At 36.4% G+C, this 24,844-nt stretch overlaps 1 protein-coding gene and 1 pseudogene across 1 annotated transcript; both read left to right on the plus strand.

The window, feature by feature from the left end:
• LOC112586203 overlaps positions 1-24,844 on the plus strand; it is a 74,138-nt pseudogene that overhangs the window by 5,996 nt on the left and 43,298 nt on the right.
• LOC123334843 (60S ribosomal protein L14) lies at positions 22,919-23,650 on the plus strand. Its single transcript, XM_044947004.2, has one exon. The coding sequence runs from the start codon at positions 22,958-22,960 to the stop codon at positions 23,597-23,599; it is 642 nt and encodes a 213-aa protein (XP_044802939.2). The 5' UTR covers positions 22,919-22,957; the 3' UTR covers positions 23,600-23,650.

The raw sequence follows: 24,844 nt of genomic DNA on the forward strand, positions 1-24,844 counted from the left end.
TTTTCCAAAAGAAATAGGTTTATTATCATTTTTTAAAGTTTTATTGGAGTATATTTAATTTACAATGTTGTGTTAGTTTCAGGTGTCCAGCAAAGTGATTCAGTTATATGTATATTCATTCTTTTTTAGATTCTTTTCTCATGCAGGTTATTGCAAAATATTGAGTTGAGTTGAGTTCCTTGAGCTATACAGTAGATCCTTGTCAGTTATCTATCTTATATACGTGCTAAGTCGCTTCAATCTTGTCTGACTCTGCAATACTATGGATTGTAGCCCTCCAGGCTCTTCTGTGCATGGGATTTTCCAGGCAAGAATACAGGAGTTGGTTGCTATTTCCTTCTCCAATCTTATATATAGTAGTGTGTATATGTTAATCCCAGTCTCCTGATTTATCCCTCCTTGCCACATTTCCCCTTTGGTAACCATAAGTGTGTTTTCAATATCTGTAAGTCTGTTGAAGTTTTGTAAATAAGTTCATTTGTACCATTTTTTTAAAATGAGATTCCACAAATGAGTGAATTCATATGATGTTTGTTTTTCTCTGTTTGACTTACTTAGTATGATAATTTCCATGTCCATGCATGTTACTGCAAATGGCATTATATCATTCTTTTTATGACTAATATTCCATTGTATATATGTACCACATCTTTATCCATTTCTGTGTTGATGGGGATTTAGTCTGCTTCCTTTTCTTGGCTATTGTAAATAGTGCTGCTACGAACGTTGAGGTGCATGTATAATTTTCAAATTATGGTTTTCTTCTGATATATACACAGGAGTGGTATTGCTGGATTATATGATAGTCCTATTTTTAGTTTTTTAAGGAACCTGCATACTGTTCTCCATAGTGGTTGTACCAATTTACATTCCCCCCAAGAGGGTAGAACAGTTCCCTTTCCATCACACCCTCTCCAATAAGCCCCTTTACTGTTTGTAGACTTTTTGATGATGGCCATTCTGACTGGTGTGAGGTGATAACTCATTGTAGTTTTGGTTTTCATTTCTCTGATAAATTAGTGATGTCAAGCAGTTTTTCGTGTTCCTGTTGGCCATCTGTATGTCTTCTTTGGAGAAATGTCTACTTAGGTCTTCAGCCCATTTTTTTTTAATGTTTTATTTTTTTGATACAGAATTGCATGAACTGTTTGTATATTTTAGAGATTAATCCCTTGTCAGACGTTTCATTTGAAGATATGTTTTCCTATTCTATGGATTGTCTTTTTTTTTTTTATGGTTTCCTTTGCTGTGCAGAAGCTTGTAAGTTTAATTAGGTCCCATATGTTTACTTTTGGTATTATTTCCATTACTCTAAGAGGTAGATTAAAAAAAAAAAGATATTGCTGTGATTTATGTCAAAGAGTGCTCTGTGTTTTCCTCTGTGATTTTTATAGTGTCCAGCCATACTTTTAGGTCTTTGATTCATTTTGAGTTCATTTTTGTGTATAGTGTTAGAGAATATTCTAATTTCATTCTTCTATATGTTGCTGTCCACTTGTTCCAGCACCAGTTATTGAAGAGACTGTCTTTTCTCCACTGTGTATTCTTTCTTCTTTTGTCACAGATTGGGTGACCATAGGTGTGTGGGTTTATCTCTGGACTTTCTATCCTATTCCATTGATCTATATTTTTGTTGTTGTTTTTGCACCAGTATCATACTGTTTTATTAAGGTAACTTTTTAGTATAGTCTGAAGTCAGGGAGCCCGGCTCCTCCAGTCCCATTTTTATTTCTCAAGATTGCTTTGGCTATTCAGGATCTTTTGTCTTTCCATACAAATTAAAAAAAATGTTCTAGTCCTATGAAAAATCCCATTGGTAATTTGATAGGGCTTGCATTGAATCTGTATTGCTTTGGGTTGCTGTTGCTTGCTGCGTCGCTTCAGTCGTGTCCGACTCTGTGTGACCCCATGGACTGCAGCCTACCAGGCTTCTCCGTCCATGGGATTCTCCAGGCAAGAACACTGGAGTGGGTTGCCATTTCCTTCTCCAATTGCTTTGGGTAGTCTAGCCATTTTCACTGTACGGAGTTACTGCTTTGTGCTGGATCCTAGTGTCTGTAATTTTATGTATGCCTTCCAGGAGTGGAGCCTCTGTTTCCCCCAGTCCTTGAACCTTCTGCACTCAAACCCCACTGGCTTTCAAAATCTGGGTGTTCCTCCTCCTGATTCCAGACCCTCAGGTGAGCCTGATAGGGTTCAGAATTCTCACTCTTGTGGGAGAACTTGTATAATTTAATTGTTTTCCAGTTTGAGAGTCACACACCTGGAGGGTGTGGGATTTGATTATGTTGTGACAGCACCCCTTCTACCATCTCATGTGACTCCTTCATTGTCTTTTGAATGTGAAGTATTCTTTTTTATAAATTCCAGTGGGTGTGGGGGTGTGTGGGTGTGTGTGTGTGTGGGTGAGATGGTTGTTCAGCAGTTAGTTGTGATTTTGGTGTTTTCTTGAGGGAAGATGAGTTTGAGCTCAAGTCATTTTACTTCATCATCTTTTCTCGAATAGAGGGCCTGCTTTTAGTTTGGGTGCTTGCTGTCTCTCTTCGGTGTGTGCTGGCCATTATCCCCTTGATATGGGGTGTGCAGTTACAGCAGCCCTTGTGCACTCTTGGGATGGTAGGGCAGCACTTGGCACCTGCTTGTGGGTCTCCTAGGCTGCAGCTGCTGTCCATGCTTTCCCAGTTTAGTGGGGGCAGTGCTTTTTGCCTGCTCGTGAATCTCATAGTTGCAGCCTATGTTCACCTCTGGAGCCCATAATGTGGTGACAACTTTGGAGAAGATATTTAACTCTCTTGGGAAATAGAAAAAAAATATTATGTTGATACCATAAACAGTGGTCCCCAACCTTTTTGGTGCCAGGGCTGACTTCATGGAAGAAAATTTTTCCATGGTTCAGTGGGAGGGATGGTTTCAGGATGATTTAACTGCATTATATTTCTTGTACACTTTATTTCTATTATTTTTACATCAACTCCACTTCAGATCATCAGGCATTAGTTCCCAGAGGTTGGGGAGCCCTGCCATAACATACATTTCCCAAGTGCTTCTTCTAACCAAACAGTGAACTGTTCAGGTATATTCACTGCATGCCTCATTGCAAAGTTGACATATAATATTTAATTCATGAATGAGAGTGAGATATGTCACTTGGAATGCAGTGGTTTTCAAAGCAATCTTCACAGAAGACTCAAAATCCTAAGGCCTCTGCATTAATCTTAATATGAAATGCAAATAACACATTTGAACAGTTGTTCTGCCTTAGGACAAAATATTTCTGACCTAATGCTAAAATAGGACTTCAGTATAAAGGCAAGAATGAAGGTTCTTAAATAAACACACAACAATAAATTTCATTGATTTTTGCCTGTACTTTAAATATTTATGTATACCATTAGGTTGTGATTCAAATGATTAAAATGTATTAGTTCATCTCGTTTCTGCATTTCAGTACATGATGGATACTCTTTGTGTCAACTAATGATTACTTTGCCTCTAGTTAACATGCTGTATTATTTTTGTTGTATGTTAAACTGAGTTCATCATATATACATATACTTATATGAAAGTAGAGAGATTTTTATAATTCACTAAAATGTTACTGAATTCTGATGTCAAGTAAGTTTGTTTTTCCGTTAGTATATACGTCACTTAGGGTACTTACAGTGGTGACATCACTGACTCTCAGAGTAACTTAAAATCAATTAATTTCTGTTCAAATTATTGCAGAAATTGCTCTTTTAGCTGACAAAGAGTAATAAAAGCTAACATCCTTCCTCAGCATCCATCTTAATTGCTTCAAATAACTGCTTAATTTATCTGTCTCACTATGAGGTTATTATGAATACTCTGGCCAGTCGGTTTCAGGTTCATTTCTGTAGGTTGAGGTAAATTACCTATCAAATGAGTGAGTAGCTTTTCTGAAACAGAAAAAAAAGGTTTTCATTATAAGGAAAAAGGATAATGCATTTTCAGAGGTAATAACACTCAGTTTCCATAGCCTGATTCTATAGCCTTATCAACGTCAGTCTATCCTTCAGGGATTTGGCTTCAAACTATACGCATAACCTCTGACAGTCTTGGGAGCTTTGATCTTTTTCAGTCTACTGCTGCTTTCTATACTCAGTAATATTTGAGGAAGTCGACTGTAGGTCCCAAGATTGAAAGTCCTTCAATTTCTGCAGTACAGAAAGAGCTAAGGGTTTTGTTGCCTTGATGAAAACTCCTGAGCCCTTCATTGCTCTTAGTATAAATCTTATCATAACTCTTTCTTTTGGTTTATTTTCTTATTCTTATATCTTTCCAGATATATCTTTCAAAAACTCCACATCTAGAGCTCTGTTCTTCAGTAATATTGAATTTTTTAGTTAAAAGTACTATAGTCATTTAACTCGGTTTCATTTGACTTCTGAATATGCTCGTCCCTCTGTTAGGACCCACCTATGTGCTTCAATGTCTTCACTAAGCTAACATATATAGTCACTAGTATGATTTTACCATATATCATTTAATCTGAGAAGTGCATTCCTCTGAAATAAAGCTGGCAGCCAATTGGTCAGCTTTTCCAGTTACATTATAAATTTGATCCTGTCCCTTTTTTCCCAACATTATATGCATACTTTATAAAATAAAAATAAAACACATATTAGGGCCAAGATATTAAGATGCCCATGAATATGAACACACGCCCAAGTCTGAACTCTGTATACTAAAGTTTAGGGCAAAGGTCTTCATGTTATCATTAGCAAAAGTTATACTATGAAGGCAGTTTTCAAATTCTGGAAACTATGGGACTTTCCTATTTCTCATAGTTCTAGTCAGTGAAATGGTTGCTTTAACTTATAAAATTATGTATATGGATATATATTTTTATAGTTATGCCAAAATGTAGTGTGACTCTAAACTTTAAAGTAACAGAATCAAGATAAGTTCTCCCCTTTATTCTTACAATGCTTCACAGTTTTATCCATGTCTGTGTGCTGTTTTTATATCCTCCACAATCCAATATAAGAGTTTGTTCCCACATGTTAATGTCAGTAACTGGATGGCCTCCTGATTTAGAGATAAGCAAATATGCTGACATTTCATGCACTCAGAAGTTAATAAATGTTCCTCAAATTATTGATAGAATCAGTTGTTCACTCTCCCTTGCAAAAATTTTAGAATAGTAAACTGATTCCTCAGCTATGCTCAGTGAAAATGTGTTAGTCACTCAGTTGTGTCCGACTCTTTGTGGCCCCACTGACTGTAGCCAGCCAGGCTCCTCTGTCCATTGAATTTTCTAGGCCAGAATACTGGAGTGGGTAGCTGGTCCCTTCTCCAGGGGATCTTCCCAACCCAGGGATCGAACCCAGGTCTCCCACATTGCAGGTGGATTCTTCACAGCTGAGCCACAAGGGAAGCCCTTACCCACAGTCAAAACATAAAACATTTTTCATCTCCCCAGAAAGTTCCTGTGTGTCACTTTTCAGGCAGCCCTTCCCTAATCCCTGATTCAGACAACATCTGCTGTGACTATAGATTAGTTTTGCCTCCTCTAGAATTTTATATACATGATATATTAATTTCTGGAGGCATCTATAAAAAAAAATAGCCACAAACTTGGTGGCTTAAAACAGCAGAGCATATTTAATTTATAGTTGCTCTGAGTAAATGGTTTTCTTAAATAGAAAATACAGAAGATAAATGTAGCAAAATATATATAAACACTGTATACTGAAAATACTAAACATTGGTAAAAAAAAAAATCTTATTTCCCTTTTATTTGGGGAATCCATCAGAAGGGTACACCTGAAGGGAGTATTAACATAAAGCATGAGATTTCACCTAACATTTTTGGAGGAAGTGGGAATATATGGAAACATGAGAAAGAAGGTGGGTGGCCTTTAGGAGCAAAGACCAATCTTTTGAGCTAGCAAGGAAATGGGTCCTTACCACAAGTAAGGAAGGTAAGAAAATTAATCCTGCCAATTAAATCAGTTTGGATCAGATTCCTCCCTAGAGACTCCTGAAATGAGCACAGACCTAATAGATATCATAAGCAAAAGCAGAGAGATTTATGGTATATTAGACATCTGAAGATGTCTAATGGAGAAGGCAATGGTACCCCACTCCAGTACTCTTGCCACTCCAGTACTCTTGCCCTCCTCATGGGCAGAGGAGCCTGGTAGGCTGCAGTCCATGGGGTCGCTAAGAGTCGGACACGACTGAGGACTTCACTTTCACTTTTCACTTTCATGCATTGGAGAAGGAAATGGCAACCCTCCAGTGTTCTTGCCTGGAGAATCCCAGGGACGGGGAAGCCTGGTGGGCTGCCGTCTATGGGGTTGCACAGAGTCCGACACGACTGAAGTGACTTAGCAGTAGCAGCAGTATAAGAGACAAGAGTCAGAAGTTACAGTGTATTTACTTTCCCCTTTTATTCCATGGAAAAGCCAGGGCTTATATTCCTGATGCTAGAGGGAAAAAAAATAGGCATAGCAAATGTTGGCTGTTAAGTGCCTTTCCTTCTGTTGCACTTTTTCTCATGCAAGTGAGTTGTTCCAAATTTATGTCAATAATGGACACTCTTTAGATACAAAAGAAACAGAAACAGTACTTGCCTGTGTAAACAAAAGGTTAAAATGAAATAACAAAAGAAAAGGTAGCTGAACAAAATTAGCTTCTGGCTGATTTATTTGCATTCTAAAAGTGTTTTTTTTTTTTAAACGGCTTATAATTTAAATTATAGAACTTTTATTAAAAAGTTTTATATGCCTCATTTTATTGCTGTAGAATTTAGAAAAGAGTAATAAATGATGGCTTACCCAAAATTGCAGCTAGAGAGGAGAATACTATAATCTGTAATAGAACCTAGGACCCCTATTCCTAAAGAAAGTAAATATCTGTTTCCAATTTTAACAAAAATATAAATTACATTTCTATACATTATATTTTGTTAGATAGTTGTATTTATATTCAATGGTTAATCTGAAAATGTTACTTTAAATTGTATGGTAAAAATGCTGAACATTAATACAAAATATATTAAAACAATCTATTCATTGCAAAATAACAGTCATTAATTTCTCAACACTGTGTGATTCTTTTGCTTGCTTATTGAGCCTAGTATTTGACTATAGTGATAAAATGCATTATAAAAGTTATTACAGTAGTTAGTCATGATGCAGCCGGTTTGGGAACCAAACCAGGCATAAATGCAGCAATAATCACAGAGTCCAGAGGACTAGTTTAATCTAAAATGAAAACTTTCTAATCATTCACATTTATTCCAAATTGAACTTACATGGTTAAAGAGTGTATCTAGAGAGTTTCTTTCATTAAAATTATCATTAACTTTAATTTTTAAAGATTATTCCTTTATATGACAAGAAGTATCTACTTAGAGACTTCTGTAAACCAATATTTGAATCGCTGTCAGGATTTATAATTGAAGTGTTTTAAATTTAATTATTGTAATTGCACTCCACTTGATGGTGTGAGTAGAGCTGACATGGGCTAATGTACATTTTGTGTCTGCTGATAGAGATCCCTGTATGTCTCCAATGCTGCATAATGTCTTGCTTAAGCATAGTTCTTTGGGAAAGTGGACAGAAATATGAAAAGCAAATGGGATAAAGAGAATAGTTAAAAAAGAAAAGAAATGAGAATGAAAACTCTTTACAGAGGAAAAATGAAGCGAATGATTTCTAGACTTCAAAGTCTAATTGCTACCATAAGATTGCATAGGTTACAGTAGTCTAATGTGGATTATCAACAAATGGAAAGTATTGGTTTGAGCAGACTTACATAGTGTTGGTATTTATGATAAAGAAACATGAGTTTAAAGAAGAACCCTCTAAACAGTGCTGTTGTTGTTTAGTCACTAAGTGGTGTCTGATTCTTTTTTTTTTTTTTAATTTTATTTTATTTTTAAACTTTACATAACTGTATTAGTTTTGCCAAATATCAAAATGAATCCGCCACAGGTATACATGTGTTTCCCATCCTGAACCCTCCTCCCTCCTCCCTCCCCAATTCTTTTGTGACCTTTTGGACCATAGTCCACCAGCTCCTCTGTCTGTGGGATTTCCCAGGCAAGAATACTGGAGTGGGTTGCCACTTCCTTCTTCTTGCTGCTGCTGCTGCTGCTGCTAAGTCACTTCAGTCGTGTCTGACTCTGTGTGACCCCATAGACGACAGCCCACTAGGCTCCCCCGTCCCTGGGATTCTCCAGGCAAGAACACTGGAGTGGGTTGCCATTTCCTTCTTCTTAGAGATGGCTTAAATGATGCCCTCAAGCACAGCACTAAATTCTAGGTGAACATTAGTATTAAACATAATATAAAGATGTGCTTTATCAAGGCACTCCAAGTTTTGTATCAAACATCATAAATATTTTATAATTTGATATACTTTGTATTATGTTATTTTGAATATGCCTATCTGATAGACATGAGCATGTGAAGAATCTTATATATTTATAGTAAAAGCTAACAGGTTTTTTTTCTTATTTCTAAATGTTCTAAGAATATCCTTTTTTAAGAAAATCCTTTACAGATTATTTCACTCATTCCCTTGAAATTCATCTCAAAATTTTCCTGAAATACTACTAACCCTGCATTTTCCTAAAATATTAAAATTATTATTTAGTCTTCTAAGAAATTGAGAACACAATATGATGATAAAATAATTGTTTAGTCCATGGAATCCAAAAGTGAAGATATAGTTTAAAAATAAAATAGCTACAGACTTTAATGTTGGTTTCTAAAAACATTCCAGATATTTATGTGTGAAGTCCCTTCAGTCGTGTCCAACTCTTGCGACCCCATGGACTGTGGCCTGCCAGGCTCCTCTATCCATGGGATTCTCCAGGCAAGAATACTGGATGCCCCCAGGCAAGGGCATGGTTGCCATGCCCTCCTCCAGGGGATCTTCCTAACCCAGAGATCAAACCTGCATCTCCTGTGGCTCCTGCACTGCAGGCAGATTTTTTTTCTTTTTTTTACCGCTGAGCCACTAGGGAAACCCAAGATATTTATAGCATGAGTTTTACCAAGACACTAATCAAATAATGAATACAATTTAGCATTATATAAGAGGTTTCCATTCTTTCACTATTATCACCATATTTGGTGGAGAAGGCAGCATAATGTAATAGTTCGTGGGACTTGGCATCAGTGAGATCTCTATTGGTATCTCATTTCTGTGGTTTATTGACTTTTTGAACTTGATGTTACTTATACTCTTGGGAAACCTGTCTCGTCAAATGCAAACCTTGGTTAATAAAGACTGGGTTATATAGAGGATTAAATATGTGAAGGAAATGGTATGTGAAATGGTGTCTATTTTCTTTCCTTTTACTTTCTTCATCAGGATAAGGAGCCCTTGTATATCTGAGAAAGGATGTACCCTGTTAATTTATGTGGCCCTTAAAACAATTTTTATAATTATATGCCTTGAGAAAACAAAGGGAATATTAGGAATAATAAGTCAGAGCATTCACTTAATGGCTAAATGAAAATTACCCTTTCCCCACCCAACATTGGAATACTTGAATAAAAAGGATTCAACTGAGGACTATGAGTATTCTGGACCCCACTGAATCCTCTTAACTGAGTGTGGGAGGACCAAGTGACCAGAAACTGCTTATTAATCAAACTGCTGAACTCTCAAACTCTGAAGTAGGTGGCCCATGGGAAAAAAGCTAAAAGGTGATTTAAGATAGATGCAAGAAAACAAAATTTGAAATGACTAGCTATGTTGATTCTGTTTCTTCTGACTCCTGATATCAAGCTCAGATAGTTAACATTTGTTTGGAACAAATATTCTCAAATATTTATTTTCAAACTAATCATTTGTGAGAACTTGTCAAATATTGTGAAATAACTGCCGAAGTGCTGAATAAAAACCATAATTAATCAGGCAAGTATGTAAATATTTATAAAGGTTCTGACATAAGTACAAGTTTATGTTTGGGGACCATTGTCTAGAATAGAGAATGACTTTGCCAAGAAACAAATTTGTAACTTGTAACCGACTGAATAATATATTGCAAGTAATTGACCCCTCACGTCTTAGGACAAGTCTTCACATGAATAATGAAACTTCTCAGGAATCCATTAGTTGATATACTCATACTCATTAATTTATATACTTTTACAAATGTTATTATAGCATATGGGGAATGGGATTGTTAGCATAATAAATTTTGAAAAGACATTGTAGATGATAGGTTGTTCAGCTCATTGATCCTGCACAAGAAGAAAAAATTTAGAAGCCTCACCAGGAAGGTATGATTTGCTTCAGTGGAATGTATTTACAGAAGGCTGAAGAATGTATTTGTATAAGACAGAAAAAATATAGCCTAACTAAACCTGTTTGAAAACATTTGACTGCAAAAGAATAGTTTCAAATCTATTCTATATTAAATTTGCAAAATAAAAGAGAGCTTAGAATAAAGTATATGTTTAAAAATCTTGATGTATTTAATTTCCATTTAAGAAACAAAGATATTGCTACTCCTGATTTGGGTCATAAAACAATCTTGAAAAATATTGGAAAAAATTATTCTTCAACTAATTGTGAGTTCTATGACTCTCTTATTGGTGATCAAATTTTAGGGTAGGAAGGTCTACTTTTTAAATTAATATAATACGGAGCCGAAATAAAAACTAATAGTATCATTGCTGTGTCAAATGGCTTCCATGGTTAATTAATTATTGGTTTTCCCCTTCTTTATGTAAAACAAATATGTAAAATAGGTAAGAGTCCAGCTTTTGTTGGTGTTAAAGTGAAAGTCACCCAGTTGTGTCTGACTCTGTGACCCCATGGACTATATACTCCATGGAAATTTCCAGGCCAGAATATTGGAGTGGGTAGCCTTTCCCTTCTCCAGGGGATCTTCCCAACCCAGGGATTGAACCCAGGTCTCCCACATTGCAGGCAGATTCTTTACCAGCTGAGTCACAAGGGAAGCCTTGGTTGGTGTAGCTCAAGAGTTATTGTTGTTCAGTAGCTAAGTTGTGTCTGACTCTTTGCAACCACATGGACTGCAGGACTCCAGGCTTCCTTGTCCTTCACTGTCTCCTGGAGTTTTCTGGAATTGGTTTAAACTCATGTCCATTGAGTCAGTGATGCCATCGATCCATTTCATGCTCTGTCCCCCACTTCTGTTCCTGCCTACAATCTTTCCCAGAATCAGAGTCTTTTCCAGTGAGTCGGCTCTTTGCATCAGGTGGCCAAAGTATTGGAACTTCAGCATCAGTCCTTCCAATAGAAGGACTCAGGAGTTAGGGAACATAAATAAGTGCCTACTCGCTTACCCCTCTCTGTTAGAGGGATGAGAATAGTTTGAAATCTACCGAGCTTGTATTAAAAGAGTACATTAAATACAAATACACAAATACATTCTTGGTATTTGAGAACAATAGAAACAACTGTTTTAGTATTGAGCAGAGACTTAGGAATTCTAGAATGTATGTGTGTTTAAGTGCTCATATGTGTTTGTAATGTGATACTTATATATTTGTAAATTTTGGTAGAATACCTGCAGCTTTATTATAGGATCATTTCACTTAACTAATAAGTAAATCTTCATACTATCTATGTTTCATCACAGGTTGCTTATTTGGTTATTTATTTCTTATTTGGTTCCCTGGGTTGTAAGTAAAAAATTATGAATAATAATATGTATTTCTTAGAATTACCTAGAAAAGCAAGATATTCTCCTTGCAAGATACAAAAATGAAATGGCAAAGCAAAGCTTCTTAACTAGAATCTAGAAGGTTTTGATAAGTCTGCTTGTGACTCAGAAAGCTCATGCTCTATATAGAAATAGAGAATTTTTTCATAAAATATTCTAGCCTGCACATATAGTTGTTTACAGCTTAAAAGAATTTATGAGAGTTAAAAAGATAATGTGTATTATGAAGATGTGCACAGGAAATATATGACTCTGATGCAAATATAATTTAGGAAGAAGCCAGAAGCCTGTTAAAAAAAAAAAAGAATTTTTCTATGTAGCCACAAGTGCTGCAGGTACCAGCACAGTATTTGAAGCAACCAAATCTGTGAGCAAAGACTGGTTCAAGAATTTTAAGAACCATTTTAATTTGCATAATATGAAGTTAATAGAAAAGGAGGTATCAGTTGAATATGTAACTGAGAAAGTATTCCCTACTAAGGTAGAAATCTAACACACAGAGATGAGCCAAATAGGCAGAATAAATTTCAGTTAGAATTAAATCATTCAAAAATGGAAGAAAATCTGTTTCTAAATATATATTCATGATGTTTGTAGTGAGCACATAGTACACAGGATACAGCAGCAAGTTTTAGGTTTGACAGTTCAGCTCATAATTAATATAACTATGATAATCATTAAATTACAGAATATTATTTATTTTATAAGAAAATATTAATTTAATATAAAATCAACTAAATCAAATTAATATTTCCTGCCTTGCTTTTCAAAACAGTTTGTGTTTCTTATAATATTTTATGAGAGGCTTTGAATATATTAGTGATTTTTACAAATGTGAGTATCTGCAAAGGTCTTGTAAAATATTACTAATATTGCTGGCTGTTCATATATTTAAGATAATAAATAGAAGACTTTTACTTTAAATAATATTATTTTATGTAAATTTTCTGTATAACAAATATGACTTTCAGAAGGATAAAAGAAGTTTTCAGTTTCCTAATTGTGTTATGTATATGGACTTTGCTTTACCTTTTTCCACTAAAGAACTTCACCAGTCTAATGATTATTTGAGTTATCTGGTTAAGTTTTTTTTTTTTTTTTTCCTCCCTGTGAAACATGGAAGCCTCTATACCTATTCTTGGTCTAAGGAGATTATTTCAACTTCTATATGCATCATAATAATTTAGGCCTATGCTGTAGTACCTGTTATTCTGCCAAATCTCAGTGGTTAGACAAAGCAAAAGTGTATTTCTTGCTCATTCTAATTGCAATGCAGTTTCAGATATTTCTTAGCAAAATATGTCTTCCATGTGGAAGCTCAATGGAAGTTCAAATAATTTCCATTTTATGACTCCACTCTTTAGAGGTAAAGCCTTATCCATTATCATCTTTGCAGGGGAGGAGAAAGAGAACAGAACTCTGTGATGACTTGTATTCTGTCTTAGCCTAGAAAAAACACATTTCTCCCACTCATTTTAATGATGAGAATTAATCACATGACCCTGTCTAATTAAAATAAATATCATACTGCAGTCTCTTTTGTACAAGAAAAGGAAAAATAGATATAACAATGAAGACTAGTGATCTCTACGTCAAAAATTTAGCTGAAATTAATGTTTTTTGGCTTAAAGTAAAATAAGTCAAATACTAGGGAAATGACATGAAGGTAAAATTATTGTTTATAGTATCATTTACTTTACTTACCACAGTTAATTTGACTTGCAAACAAATGAGAGGAAATATCCAATTTTAAAGAAAATATTGGATAGCATAGCCATTGCCTCCTAAATATAAAGTTTTTCCACATGACTTCCACTTATAACTCTTGCCTAGAACATCATTAGGAGACACAGTTTCTAAAAAGTCCAATTTACATGTAGAAGAAAACATCCAAAACCAATGTAGCCCACTCTGTAATCTTTTTTCTAAGCGAAGTAACAGGAATATTATCTGTGAAATAGATTGAGCAACAGAATCCTTGCAGTAGGAGACACAGATAGCACATGGTTCAAGGAGTAAGTTTGACACTGAGTGACAGAAAAATTGGAACATGGTAAATGCGTGTGGATCAGAACAATGACAATTAGTGAACCCAAAGGAAAGACTAGACCATATGTGCAGTCAAATGTAAAAATGTGAAAAAGATTTGAGAGGATGATAGAGACCACTTTAAGAGGAGGCATTATTAGAAACTTGATAATGAAGAGATAAACAGAGGGGAAGCAGTGACAAACATGGAACTTTCAGAAACACTAATATCATAGCATCAAAGAGATACTATTTCCTAACCTCCAATGCAAATACAGGAAAAAGTCAACAATTAGTAAAGAAGCTTAACTGTGCTATACAAATATGGTAAACTTGCATGAAGAATCTTGTCAAGCCATTCAAACCACTCAGCCTCATCTGTATACAATTTGCTATAATTAATGTTTAAGAACAATAAAAGGTACTTTTAAAATATACAGGAAAAGTCACATTGCATCCACTTCAAATCTACTACAAGGAGAAATTGACTGTCAAAACCTTTCAGTAGATGAAAACACACCAGCCACAGTTATGAAGCAGAAGAAAATTATAATATAACTCTATAAAATAAATAACATTAAATAAGCAGTGGCAAAAATGAAGGAACACTATGAATCAGAGTCAACAACTTAGAGTATAAGTGATTCATAAATAAGCTTAAAAACAGGGGACGTGAATTAATCTTAAACAATGTACTGAGCTAAAGAAGCCAGTTGCAAAAGACAACATGTTGTATGTTTCCATAAATTGAAATGTCCAGAATAGGCAAATTTTTAGAGGTAGGAAGTAGACTAATGGTTATCTGGGGCCAAAGATGGATGGCAGGATTATTAATGCACATTTTTTGTGTGTGTGGGACAGTTAAATGGTCTGAATGATGATTGAAGAATTCTATGAATATCCTAAAAACCATTGAATTATACACTTTACATTTTTGAATTTTTTAGTATATGGATTATTTTTTAAAAATTCTATAATGGTTAATATTACATTATAATGATTTATTTACATGTCTGCCTTCCAAACTATATGTGAGTTCTTCAGCGTCAAGGACCATTTGTAATAATTTATTTCTGCATATCCCAGAGTCTATTGCTCAGTGCTTGGCATATAGTCATTGTTGGCTAACAGGTGTATTATCTCTTCAGGCTGTAAAGTACACAAGCACACAAATTTGAAATAAAATTGTCTAAGGAAAAAATCCAAAGAAAAGATAAAAACAAAGACTAATTTTAAAAATTATCAAGGGAGAATAATTTGAAAGTATATTTTCCTCAAGGGAACTTGAGGAAAGGAATAAAAGCAAAGAAGATAATTACATACAATAGAAGAGGAAAAACATGAGAGATAGGCATAGTTTTGAAACGTGGGGAGCAAAGACTTATCATAAGTATGATGAGAATATCTGTGAAGAAAATTCAAGAATAAAACTGAACTAATGTTTAGAATTATAATCAAGGAAATGTCTCTAGAATTCAAAGATAACTAAAATCAACATTTTAAAAGGATTCACTTTAGTTCTTGTTAAATTTTACTCGAAATGATGAATGTTGACATAAATGTATGTAACTAATAGATTAAAGGAAAAAAGTAACCTAAATCTGTTAATCTTCCAGGTAAAATGACTAATCACTTACAAAGGAAAGAAAAGAAGGATGATATATGTAGTAACAAGCCAGCCAAGTGATAATGACACAGTAATGTACATTAATGTCCATGAGATGTTAGTCTCTTACTATTACTGTATTAATGTCAATTTCTCCTTTTATGTCTGTTAGTATTTGCTTTATATACAACATCCCTGTGTAGACTGTATGTGTCCAGTGGTTTTGGCATGAGGGCTTCGTTTGGTAGGACACAAGCTAGGTCTTTCCTAAGGGTGTGCTGTCCATTATCCTCTTGATAGGAGATGTGGTTTTTGTTGGGAGTATCTGATTTATGTACCAGGTGTGATACAAGGCTTCCTTTTTGCTCCATGACTGACCCTGCCCTGTCATGGGTGCAATCTCCTTCCCAGTTGTTGGAAGCAAACCCCTGAGGATCAGGTTCAGTCATACTCCCTTGCCCTTGAGTGCACGTCCTGCCCCAAGAAGGTAATTGTGGAAGCAAGTGAGGTCCCTGCCATCAGAGATGACTTTTGTGCTGCCTGTATAGGCACCTACAGTTCCATCCATAAGAAGCCCAAGGTCACATCCCTTTCTCTAGTTTGTTAATCCCAGATCCAGTGCAGGACTGCAGTGTGGAAGAGGCTGAGCCTGAGGATCAGGGAATTGTGGCTGTAGGAATTGAGGTGGCTGTCCTGCCACCAGAAATTTGGGCTGACTCTCTGGCAGCCTTCTCCCAGGATCAGTTCAGTTCAGTTGCTCAGTCGTGTCCGACTCTTTGCGACCGCATCAACTGCAGCACACCAGGCCTCCCTGTCCATCACCAACTCCCAGAGTCCACCCAAACCCGTGTCCATAGAGTCGGTGATGCTATCCAATCACCTAATCCTCTGTCGTCCCCGTCTCCTCCTTCCCTCAATCTTTCCCAGTATCAAGGTCTTTTCCAATGAGTCAACTCTTTGCATCAGGTGGCCAAAGTATTGGAGTTTCAGCTTTACCATCATTCCTTCCAATGAACACCCAGGACTAATCTCCTTTAGGATGGACTGTTTGGATCTCCTTGTAGTAAGGAACTCTAAAGAGTCTTCTCCAACACCACAGTTCAAAAGCATTAATTCTTAGGCACTCAGCTTCCTTTATAGTCCAACTCTCACATACATACATGACCACTGGAAAAACCATAGCCTTGACTAGACAGACCTTTGTTGGCAAAGTAATGTCTCTGCTTTTGAATATGCTATCTAGGTTGGTCATAACTTTCCTTCCAAGGAGTAAGCATCTTTTAATTTCATGGCTGCAGTCACCATCTGCAGTGATTTTGGAGCCCAGAAAAATAATGTCAGCCACTGTTTCCACTGTTTCCCCATCTATTTCCCATGAAGTGATGGGACCAGATGCCGTGATCTTAGTTTTCTGAATGTTGAGTTTTAAGCCTACTTTTTCACTCTCCCAGGATCTGTCTGCACCAAATGTAGTGCTTATCTGCAAAGTGTAATGGCAAATCTGGAGTACTCTCACTGGGATAGAAGTTGCTGCATATGCCCAAGTGTGCAGACAATGGCTACTATTGCCCTTCCTAGATCACACTATAGGCCTCCTGGGCTATCTCTGTGTAGCTAGGTTAAGTCCTCTCCCAGGATCTGTCTGCCCAATATTCAGTACTTAACGGTCTTGCACTGCTGTGGTACCCCACTGTGTGCACTCTGACAGTGTGTACCATGACTACACCAGGATCACACTCAAGGCCTCCGTGGTCCTTCTCTGCATAGCTAGGCTAGATTATTTCTCAGGGTTTGGTGGGCCCAGATTTTGCACCAGGCTGTGTTGTATAGTGAGCAGGGCCAGTGTGTTTACTCCATTTGGATTGAGAATTGCAGTGAGCTGGCAGTCACCATCACACAAGGCTTTCTTGGCCTTGATTGTTGGCAAGCCAGTGTATGCACACACCTCAAAAATAGGATCTAGGATCTAGGGTTCTCCTGTCCTTCTGTCTGTCCTTGCAGTTATCTTAATAGGTTAGGGGACTTGTCACTTCCATGCAGGACCCTAGGACCAGGATGCCAGATCTTGACTTGACTTATTTGCTCCCCAGGATGGGAGTTCAGTCATGTGGATCTTCTCTTCCTTTCATATTTCTCCCAAAGATTTAGTTTCCAATAAAATGCCTCTTTCCCCCCATCTTACCCAGTTACATGGAGATCTTTTCTGCAGCTTTCTTTGTACAGAAATTCTTCTTCCAGTTTCCAATTAATTTTCCATGAGATTTTTTCCACTTGTACATGGATTTTGTTTGTTTGTGGGAGGATGTGAACTTCATGTCCACTTGCATCTTGATCAGAATCAAGAGACTCACTTTATATTTAAGCCATGCATAGGTTGAAGGTAAAAGAATAGAGAAAGATATTACCTGCAAATAGTAACTAAATGAGATTAGGTGTAGCTATAATCAGGGGAAAAAAAAAAAAACTTTTCAGTAAAAAATTGTTTCTACAGAGAAAAAAGGATGCTGTATATAAATGATCAATTATATAAAAGGATCAGTCCATCAAGGAGATACAAAAATTATATCAGAAGCAAATATCAGAAGTCCTAAATATATGAAGAAAACATCGACAGAATTGAAGAGAGAAGTGTACAGTTCTACAGTAATAGTAGTAATCTTCAGTATTCTAGTTTTAATCATAGAAAAACTGGACAAAAGATCAGTAAGGAAACAGAAGACTTGAATAACACTATGGAAAATTGGACATAATAGACATTTATAGAGTACTCCATGCAACCACAGAATGATATACAGTGTGCAAGATGGGCCAAATGTTAGGTCACTAAATGAATCTTAATGTATAAATGGTTGAAAACAAAATATCTTTTCTGATATCAGTGGAATAAAACTAGACATAAACTTAAATGTGTGAGAAACTAGAAAAGTTACAAGTATGTATTAATAGAAATTAAAAATGCATACTCTTAACCAGTGGATGAAAGAATAAATCACAAGAGAAATTTTTAAAAACCATGAGATAAATGAAAATAAAACATAGAAGCTTCCAGGATGCAATGAAAACAGGTAAGGATATCGATAGCTGTAAATGCTTACATTAACAAAATCTCAACAACATAAATTTATACCTAGAATTACTGCAAAAGGGAAAAAATAAACTAAATCCTTGCAAAGATAAGGAAATAATAAAAAACAGATTAACAAAAAATGAGAATAGAAAAACAAAATTAGTGAAACTGAGATTTGATTCTACAAAATAATAAATGTAAATTTAAGAAAAAAGATGCAAATAAGTGAATTAATAAGTGAAAGGGGAAATTACTACTGATTTTGTAGAAATGAAAAGGACTAAAAAAGAGTGCTATGAATAATTGTATGCAAATAAAATATATAACCTAAAATGAAGCATATTTTTAGAAAGAAGCAAGCTACCAAGGCTGAACCATAAAGAAATTGAAAATTTGAATAGGCTTGCAACAAGTAAGAACATTAAATCAGTCATCAAAAATTTCCCAACAAAGAAAAGCCCAGTACCTTTTGCCTTCACTGGTGAATTCTGCTATACACTTAAAGACTTAACACCAATTCTTTTCAGTCTTTCAGAGAATTGAAGAGGACATAATACTTCCAAAGTCATTAGTCTGATACCAAAGCCAGACAAAGATAATACAAGAAAGCAAAATTATAGATCAATACCTAATCTGCCTGCCAGTGTTGGAGACACAAGAGACATGGGTTCGATAACAAAGATCCCCTGGAGGAGGAAATGGCAAACCACTCCAGTATTCTTGCTGGATGGGCTACAGTCCATGGGGTTGCAGAGTCAGACATGACTGAGGATGCACCTCTGATGAATGTTGAAATAAAAATTATCAAGAAAATACCAGCAAAGAGAATTTAACAGCATGTTAAAATGATTATACAACATAGCCAAGTAGAATTTATTCCTGAAAAGGAATAATGTTTCAACATATGAAAAGTCAATCATGCAATGCATCACATTAATGGAAGGAAGGGGAAAAAAAATTCAGCTCGACTTATGTGGAAAAAGCATTTGCCAAGATTCAACACCTTTTAAGGATAAGAACATCCAGCACACTAGGGAAAAATAAGATAATTAAAATCATGTATGAAAAAACTCAGTGTCATACTTTATGGTGAAAGATTGAAAGCTTTTCCTCAACAATCAGGAGAAAGACTCAGATACTGGCTATGACCATTTATAGTGAAAATGTGATTGAAAGTCCTAACCAGAGCAATGAAGTGAAAATAAAATGGCATCCAAATTGAAAAGGAAGAAATAAAATTATCTCTGTTCACAGATGTATTATATGTAGAAAAACCTAAAGATTCCATTCCCTCCACACAATGCCTGCTAGGTCTAATAAATGAATTCAGTGAAGTTGCAAGAATAACTTGTAATTTTGTACATTGTCAAAGAACAGTCACAAAAGGAAAATAAGTTTTATTTATAAGAGCATAAAAAATGAAATATTTAGGAATAAAATTAAGGAGATGAAAGCCTTGTATACTGTAACAAAATTTGGGTGAAAGATTTAAAAAGGAATGAATAAATGGAAAGATATCACAGATTCATGACTTGGAAGACTTCATATATTTATGTCAGTACTAAAAGCAATTTAGAGATTTAATAATATATCTGTCAAAATCCCAATGATGTTTTTTACAGATGTAGAAAAATTCACTTTAACATTTACATGAAATCTCAGTGGACTCCAAATGACATAGAAATCTTGAAAAAATAATGAGAAACTCTCAGGCTTCCTGAATTCAAAATTTATCACAAAACTACAAAAAACAGTGTAATATGACATAAATGCAGACATATGAATCAGTGGAGTGGAATGCAGAATACAGAAATAAACCTTTGCACATGTGACCAAATGATTTTTGGCAAGGGTGCCAATTCTTTTCAACAGGGAAAGGACACTTTTAAATTGTGTTGGAAAAACTGAATATTTACCTGCAAAATAATGAAGGTGGGTTCTTACCTTAAACCATCTATGGGAAAAAAAAAATAAATAACACAAAAAAATAAAACAACACCTCAGATCAAAACCAAAAGGTAGAAGCTAAACTATAAAACTCTTAGGAGAAAACATAAGGGGGAACCTTCATGACATTAGGTTTTCCAATAATTTATTGGATCTGACACTAACGCATAGGCAACAATATTTTTTTAAAAAAAGATAAACTTCAAAATTGAAAACTTGTGCATCAAAGAGTGCTATCAAAAGACTGAATATCAACCAGGAAAACAAAAGCGTTTGCAAACCAAGTATCTGAAAAAGAATTAATATCCAGAGACTCCTACAACAATCAACATCAGAAAAGAAAAAATCTCAGACAACTCCTTTACAAAATTGGCAAAGGTCTTCAATAGACATATCTCCAAGAAAGTTATGTAAATGATTACTAACACATGAAAGATGTTCAACATGTCTAGTAAAATGCAAACTGAAACCACAGTGACGCAATGCCTCACAACCAGTAAGATGGCTATTAATTAAAACAAAGAAAAAAACAGAAAATAACAAGTGTTGATGGCGCTGCAGACAAACCAGAACCCTCCTCTATTGCTGCTGGGAGTGTGAAGTGGTACAGCTAATCTCTTTTGGCATTGTGAAAAATATGCCAGTCATAAAAGAATACTGTATGATATCACTTACATGAGGTACCTAGAGAACTTAGCTTCATAGAGACAGAAAGCAAATGATAGATTCCAGGGCTGGGGGTGTTATTGTTCAATGGTTATGGAATTTTAAGTTTAGGAAGATGACAGAAGTTTAGAGTTGGACTATAGTGATTTTTAAATCACAAAACAATGTGAATATATTTCAGTTCAGTTCAGTCACTCAGTCATGTCCGACTCTTTGCAACCCCATGAATCACAGCACACCAGGCCTCCCTGTCCATAACCAACTCCTGGAGATCACTCAAACTCATGTCCATTGAGTCAGTGATGCCATTCAGCCATCTCATCTTCTGTCGTCCCCTTCTCCTCCTGCCCCCAATCCCTCCCAGCATCAGAGTCTTTTCCAATGAGTCAACTCTTCTCATCAGGTAGACAAAATATTGGAGTTTCAGCTTTAGCATCAGTCCTTCCAAAGAATACCCAGGACAGAATGCCTTTTGAATGGACTGGTTGGATCTTCTTGCAGTCCAAGGGACTCTTAAGAGTCTTCTCCAACACCACAGTTCAAAAGCATCAGTTCTTCGGTGCTCAGCTTTCTTCACAGTCCAATTCTCACATCCATACATGACCACTGGAAAAACCATAGCCTTGACTAGACAGACCTTTGTTGGCAAAGTAATGTCTATGCTTTTCAATATGCTATCTAGGTTGGTCATAACTTTTCTTCCAAAGAATAAGTGTAACATTGTACAGGAGACAGGGATCAAGACCATCCCCATGGAAAAGAAATGCAAAAAAGCAAAATGGCTGTCTGGGGAGGCCTTACAAATCGCTGTGAAAAGAAGAGAAGTGAAAAGCAAAGGAAAAAAGGTAAGATATAAGCATCTGAATGCAGAGTTCCAAAGAATAGCAAGGAGAGATAAGAAAGCCTTCCTCAGTGATGAGTGCAAAGAAATAGAGGAAAACAACAGAATGGGAAAGACTAGAGATCTCTTCAGGAAAATTAGAGATACCAAGGGAACATTTCATGCAAAGATGGGCTCAATAAAGGACAGAAATGATAGGGACCTAACAGAAGCAGAAGATAGTAAGAAGAGGTGGCAAGAATACACAGAAGAATTGTACAAAAAAGATCTTCATGACCAAGATAATCACGATGGTGTGATCACCTAGAGCCAGACATCCTGGAATGTGAAGTCAAGTGGGCCTTAGAAAGCATCACTATGAACAAAGCTAGTGGAGGTGATGGAATTCCAGTTGAGCTATTTCAATTCCTGAAAGATGATGCTTGGAAAGTGATGCACTTAAAATGCCAGCAAATTTGGAAAACTTAGCAATGGCCACAGGACTGGAAAAGGTCAGTTTTCATTCCAATCCCAAATGAGTCCACACAATTGCACTCATCTCACATGCTAGTAAAGTAATGCTCAAAATTCTCCAAGCCAGGCTTTAGCAATACGTGAACCATGAACTTTCAGATGTTCAAGCTGGTTTTAGAAAAGGCAGAGGAACCAGAGATCAAATTGCCAACATCCTCTGGATCATGGAAAGAGCAAGAGAGTTCCAGAAAAACATCTATTTCTGCTTTATTGACTATGCCAAAGCCTTTGACTGTGTGGATCACAATAAACTGTGGAAAATTCTTCAAGAGATGGGAATACCAGACCACCTGACCTGCCTCTTGAGAAACCTGTATGCAGGTCAGGAAGCAACAGTTAGAACTAGACATGGAACAACAGACTGGTTCCAAATAGGAAAAGGAGTATGTCAAGGCTGTATATTGTCACTCTGCTTATTTAACTTATACGCAGATTACATCATGAGAAATGCTAGGCTGGAAGAAGCACAAGCTGGAATCAAGACTGCCGGGAGAAATATCAATAACCTCAGATATGCAGATGACACCACCCTTATGGCAGAAAGTGAAGAGGAACTAAAAAGCCTCTTGATGAAAGTGAAAGAGGGCCTTCTCGCCGAACGCCGCCAACATGGTGTTCAGGCGCTTCGTAGAGGTTGGCCGGGTGGCCTACGTCTCCTTTGGGCCTCATGCCGGGAAGCTGGTCGCGATTGTAGATGTTATTGATCAGAACAGGGCTTTGGTGGATGGACCTTGCACTCAAGTAAGGAGACAGGCTATGCCTTTCAAATGCATGCAGCTCACTGACTTCATCCTCAAGTTCCCACACAGTGCCCGCCAGAAGTATGTCCGGAAAGCCTGGGAGAAGGCAGATATCAATGCAAAGTGGGCAGCCACAAGGTGGGCCAAGAAGATTGAAGCCAGAGAGAAGAAAGCCAAGATGACAGATTTTGATCGTTACAAAGTCATGAAGGCAAGGAAAATGAGAAACAGACTAATCAAGATTGAAGTTAAGAAACTTCAAAAGGCAGCTCTCCTGAAAGCTTCTCCCAAGAAAGCCCTTGCTGCTAAGGGGGCAGCTGCAGTAGCTGCTGCTGCCGCCAAGGTTCCAGCCAAAAAGATCACCACTGAGGGTAAGAAGGCTCCAGCCCAGAAGGCTCCTGCCCAGAAAGCTGCAGGCCAGAAGGCAGCACCTCCTCCTAAAACTCAGAAGGGTCAGAAAGCTCCATCCCAGAAAGCACCTGCTCCAAAGGCATCTGGCAAGAAAGCATGAGTGCATAAGAGGCTATTTGAATCAGAATAAAAGTTCTTTTTGAAAAAAAAAAAAAAAAAAAAAAAGAAAGTGAAAGAGGATAGTGAAAAAGTTGTCTTAAAGCTTCAGAAAACAAAGATCATGGCATCTGGTCCATCACTTCATGGGAAATAATTGGGGAAACAGTGGAAACACTGTCAGACTTTATTTTTGCGGGCTCCAAAATCACTGTAGATGGTGATTGCAGCCATGAAATTAAAAGTCGCTTACTCCTTGGAAGGAAGGTGAATATATTTAAGACCATTGAAATATTTACTTGAAATAATTAAAGTAGCAAATTTTATGCTTTATTTTACCAAAATTTAAAACAGAAAAGAATCTATTTTATAGATAGTTGAGCTGTAGTAAACAAATTTAGTAAAACTCCCAGACTACTATTTCTAAAAAGCTTTTCTAAAAATTGAGTTATGCCAAGATTCATTGTAATAAAAAAAACTACCACTACATAAAAGGAAATACTTGGAAATGTACAGCAGTCACTGAATCATAGCAGTAATAAATCATTGCTGGACCCAGTGTGGAAAATCTCTCAGCCTTGGCATAACAGGATCCTAAATCTGTCTTCTGAGAGTAACTCAGTTGTACACTATACTCCAAAGCCTTCTACCATCCTATGGGACTGTTCCTTTTACATTATTATCCGTGTTTGTGTGTGTGGGGGTGTGTGTGTGTGTATATGAAATAACTTCTAGGGTATGTCTTTCTTTGGGGGTTTCCAAGCTTTTAGGGTTTATTTCTTACAGGTTCAAATTTGGAGGTTGAGTATTGATTTAGGATTAAAATAAGCAATTCATTTTTTAATTGGCTGTAATGTATTGACAAGAAAATTCCTCAAAGACACTGAGCTTCAGATCCATGTAATGTGCCAGGAACCACCTAACCATATTCAAAATTCTTTCCTAATGCTAATCCTAAATTCTTTATTCTCTCTCTCTCTAATGCCAAATACATTTGAAAACATCAAAGTTATCTGAAATAATAGGGCTATCCAACCAGTTTATCCTAAAGGAGATCAGTCCTGGGTGTTCATTGGAAGGACTGATGTTGAAGCTGAAACTCCGATACTTGGACCACCTGATGCGAAGAGTTGACTTATTGGAAAAGACCCTGATGCTGAGAAAGATGGAGGGCAGGAGGAAAAGGTGACAACAGAGGATAAGGTTGTTGGATGGCATCACCGACTTGATGGGCATGGGTTTGGGTGGA

This window comes from Bubalus bubalis, chromosome 7 (genome assembly GCF_019923935.1).
Source record: "Bubalus bubalis isolate 160015118507 breed Murrah chromosome 7, NDDB_SH_1, whole genome shotgun sequence".
NCBI classification, from domain to species: Eukaryota; Metazoa; Chordata; class Mammalia; order Artiodactyla; family Bovidae; genus Bubalus; species Bubalus bubalis.

Coding starts and splice junctions, on each gene's coding strand:
- LOC123334843 (XM_044947004.2), top strand. CDS start 22,958: ATGGTGTTCAGGCGCTTCGTAGAGGTTGGCCGGGTGGCCTACGTCTCC.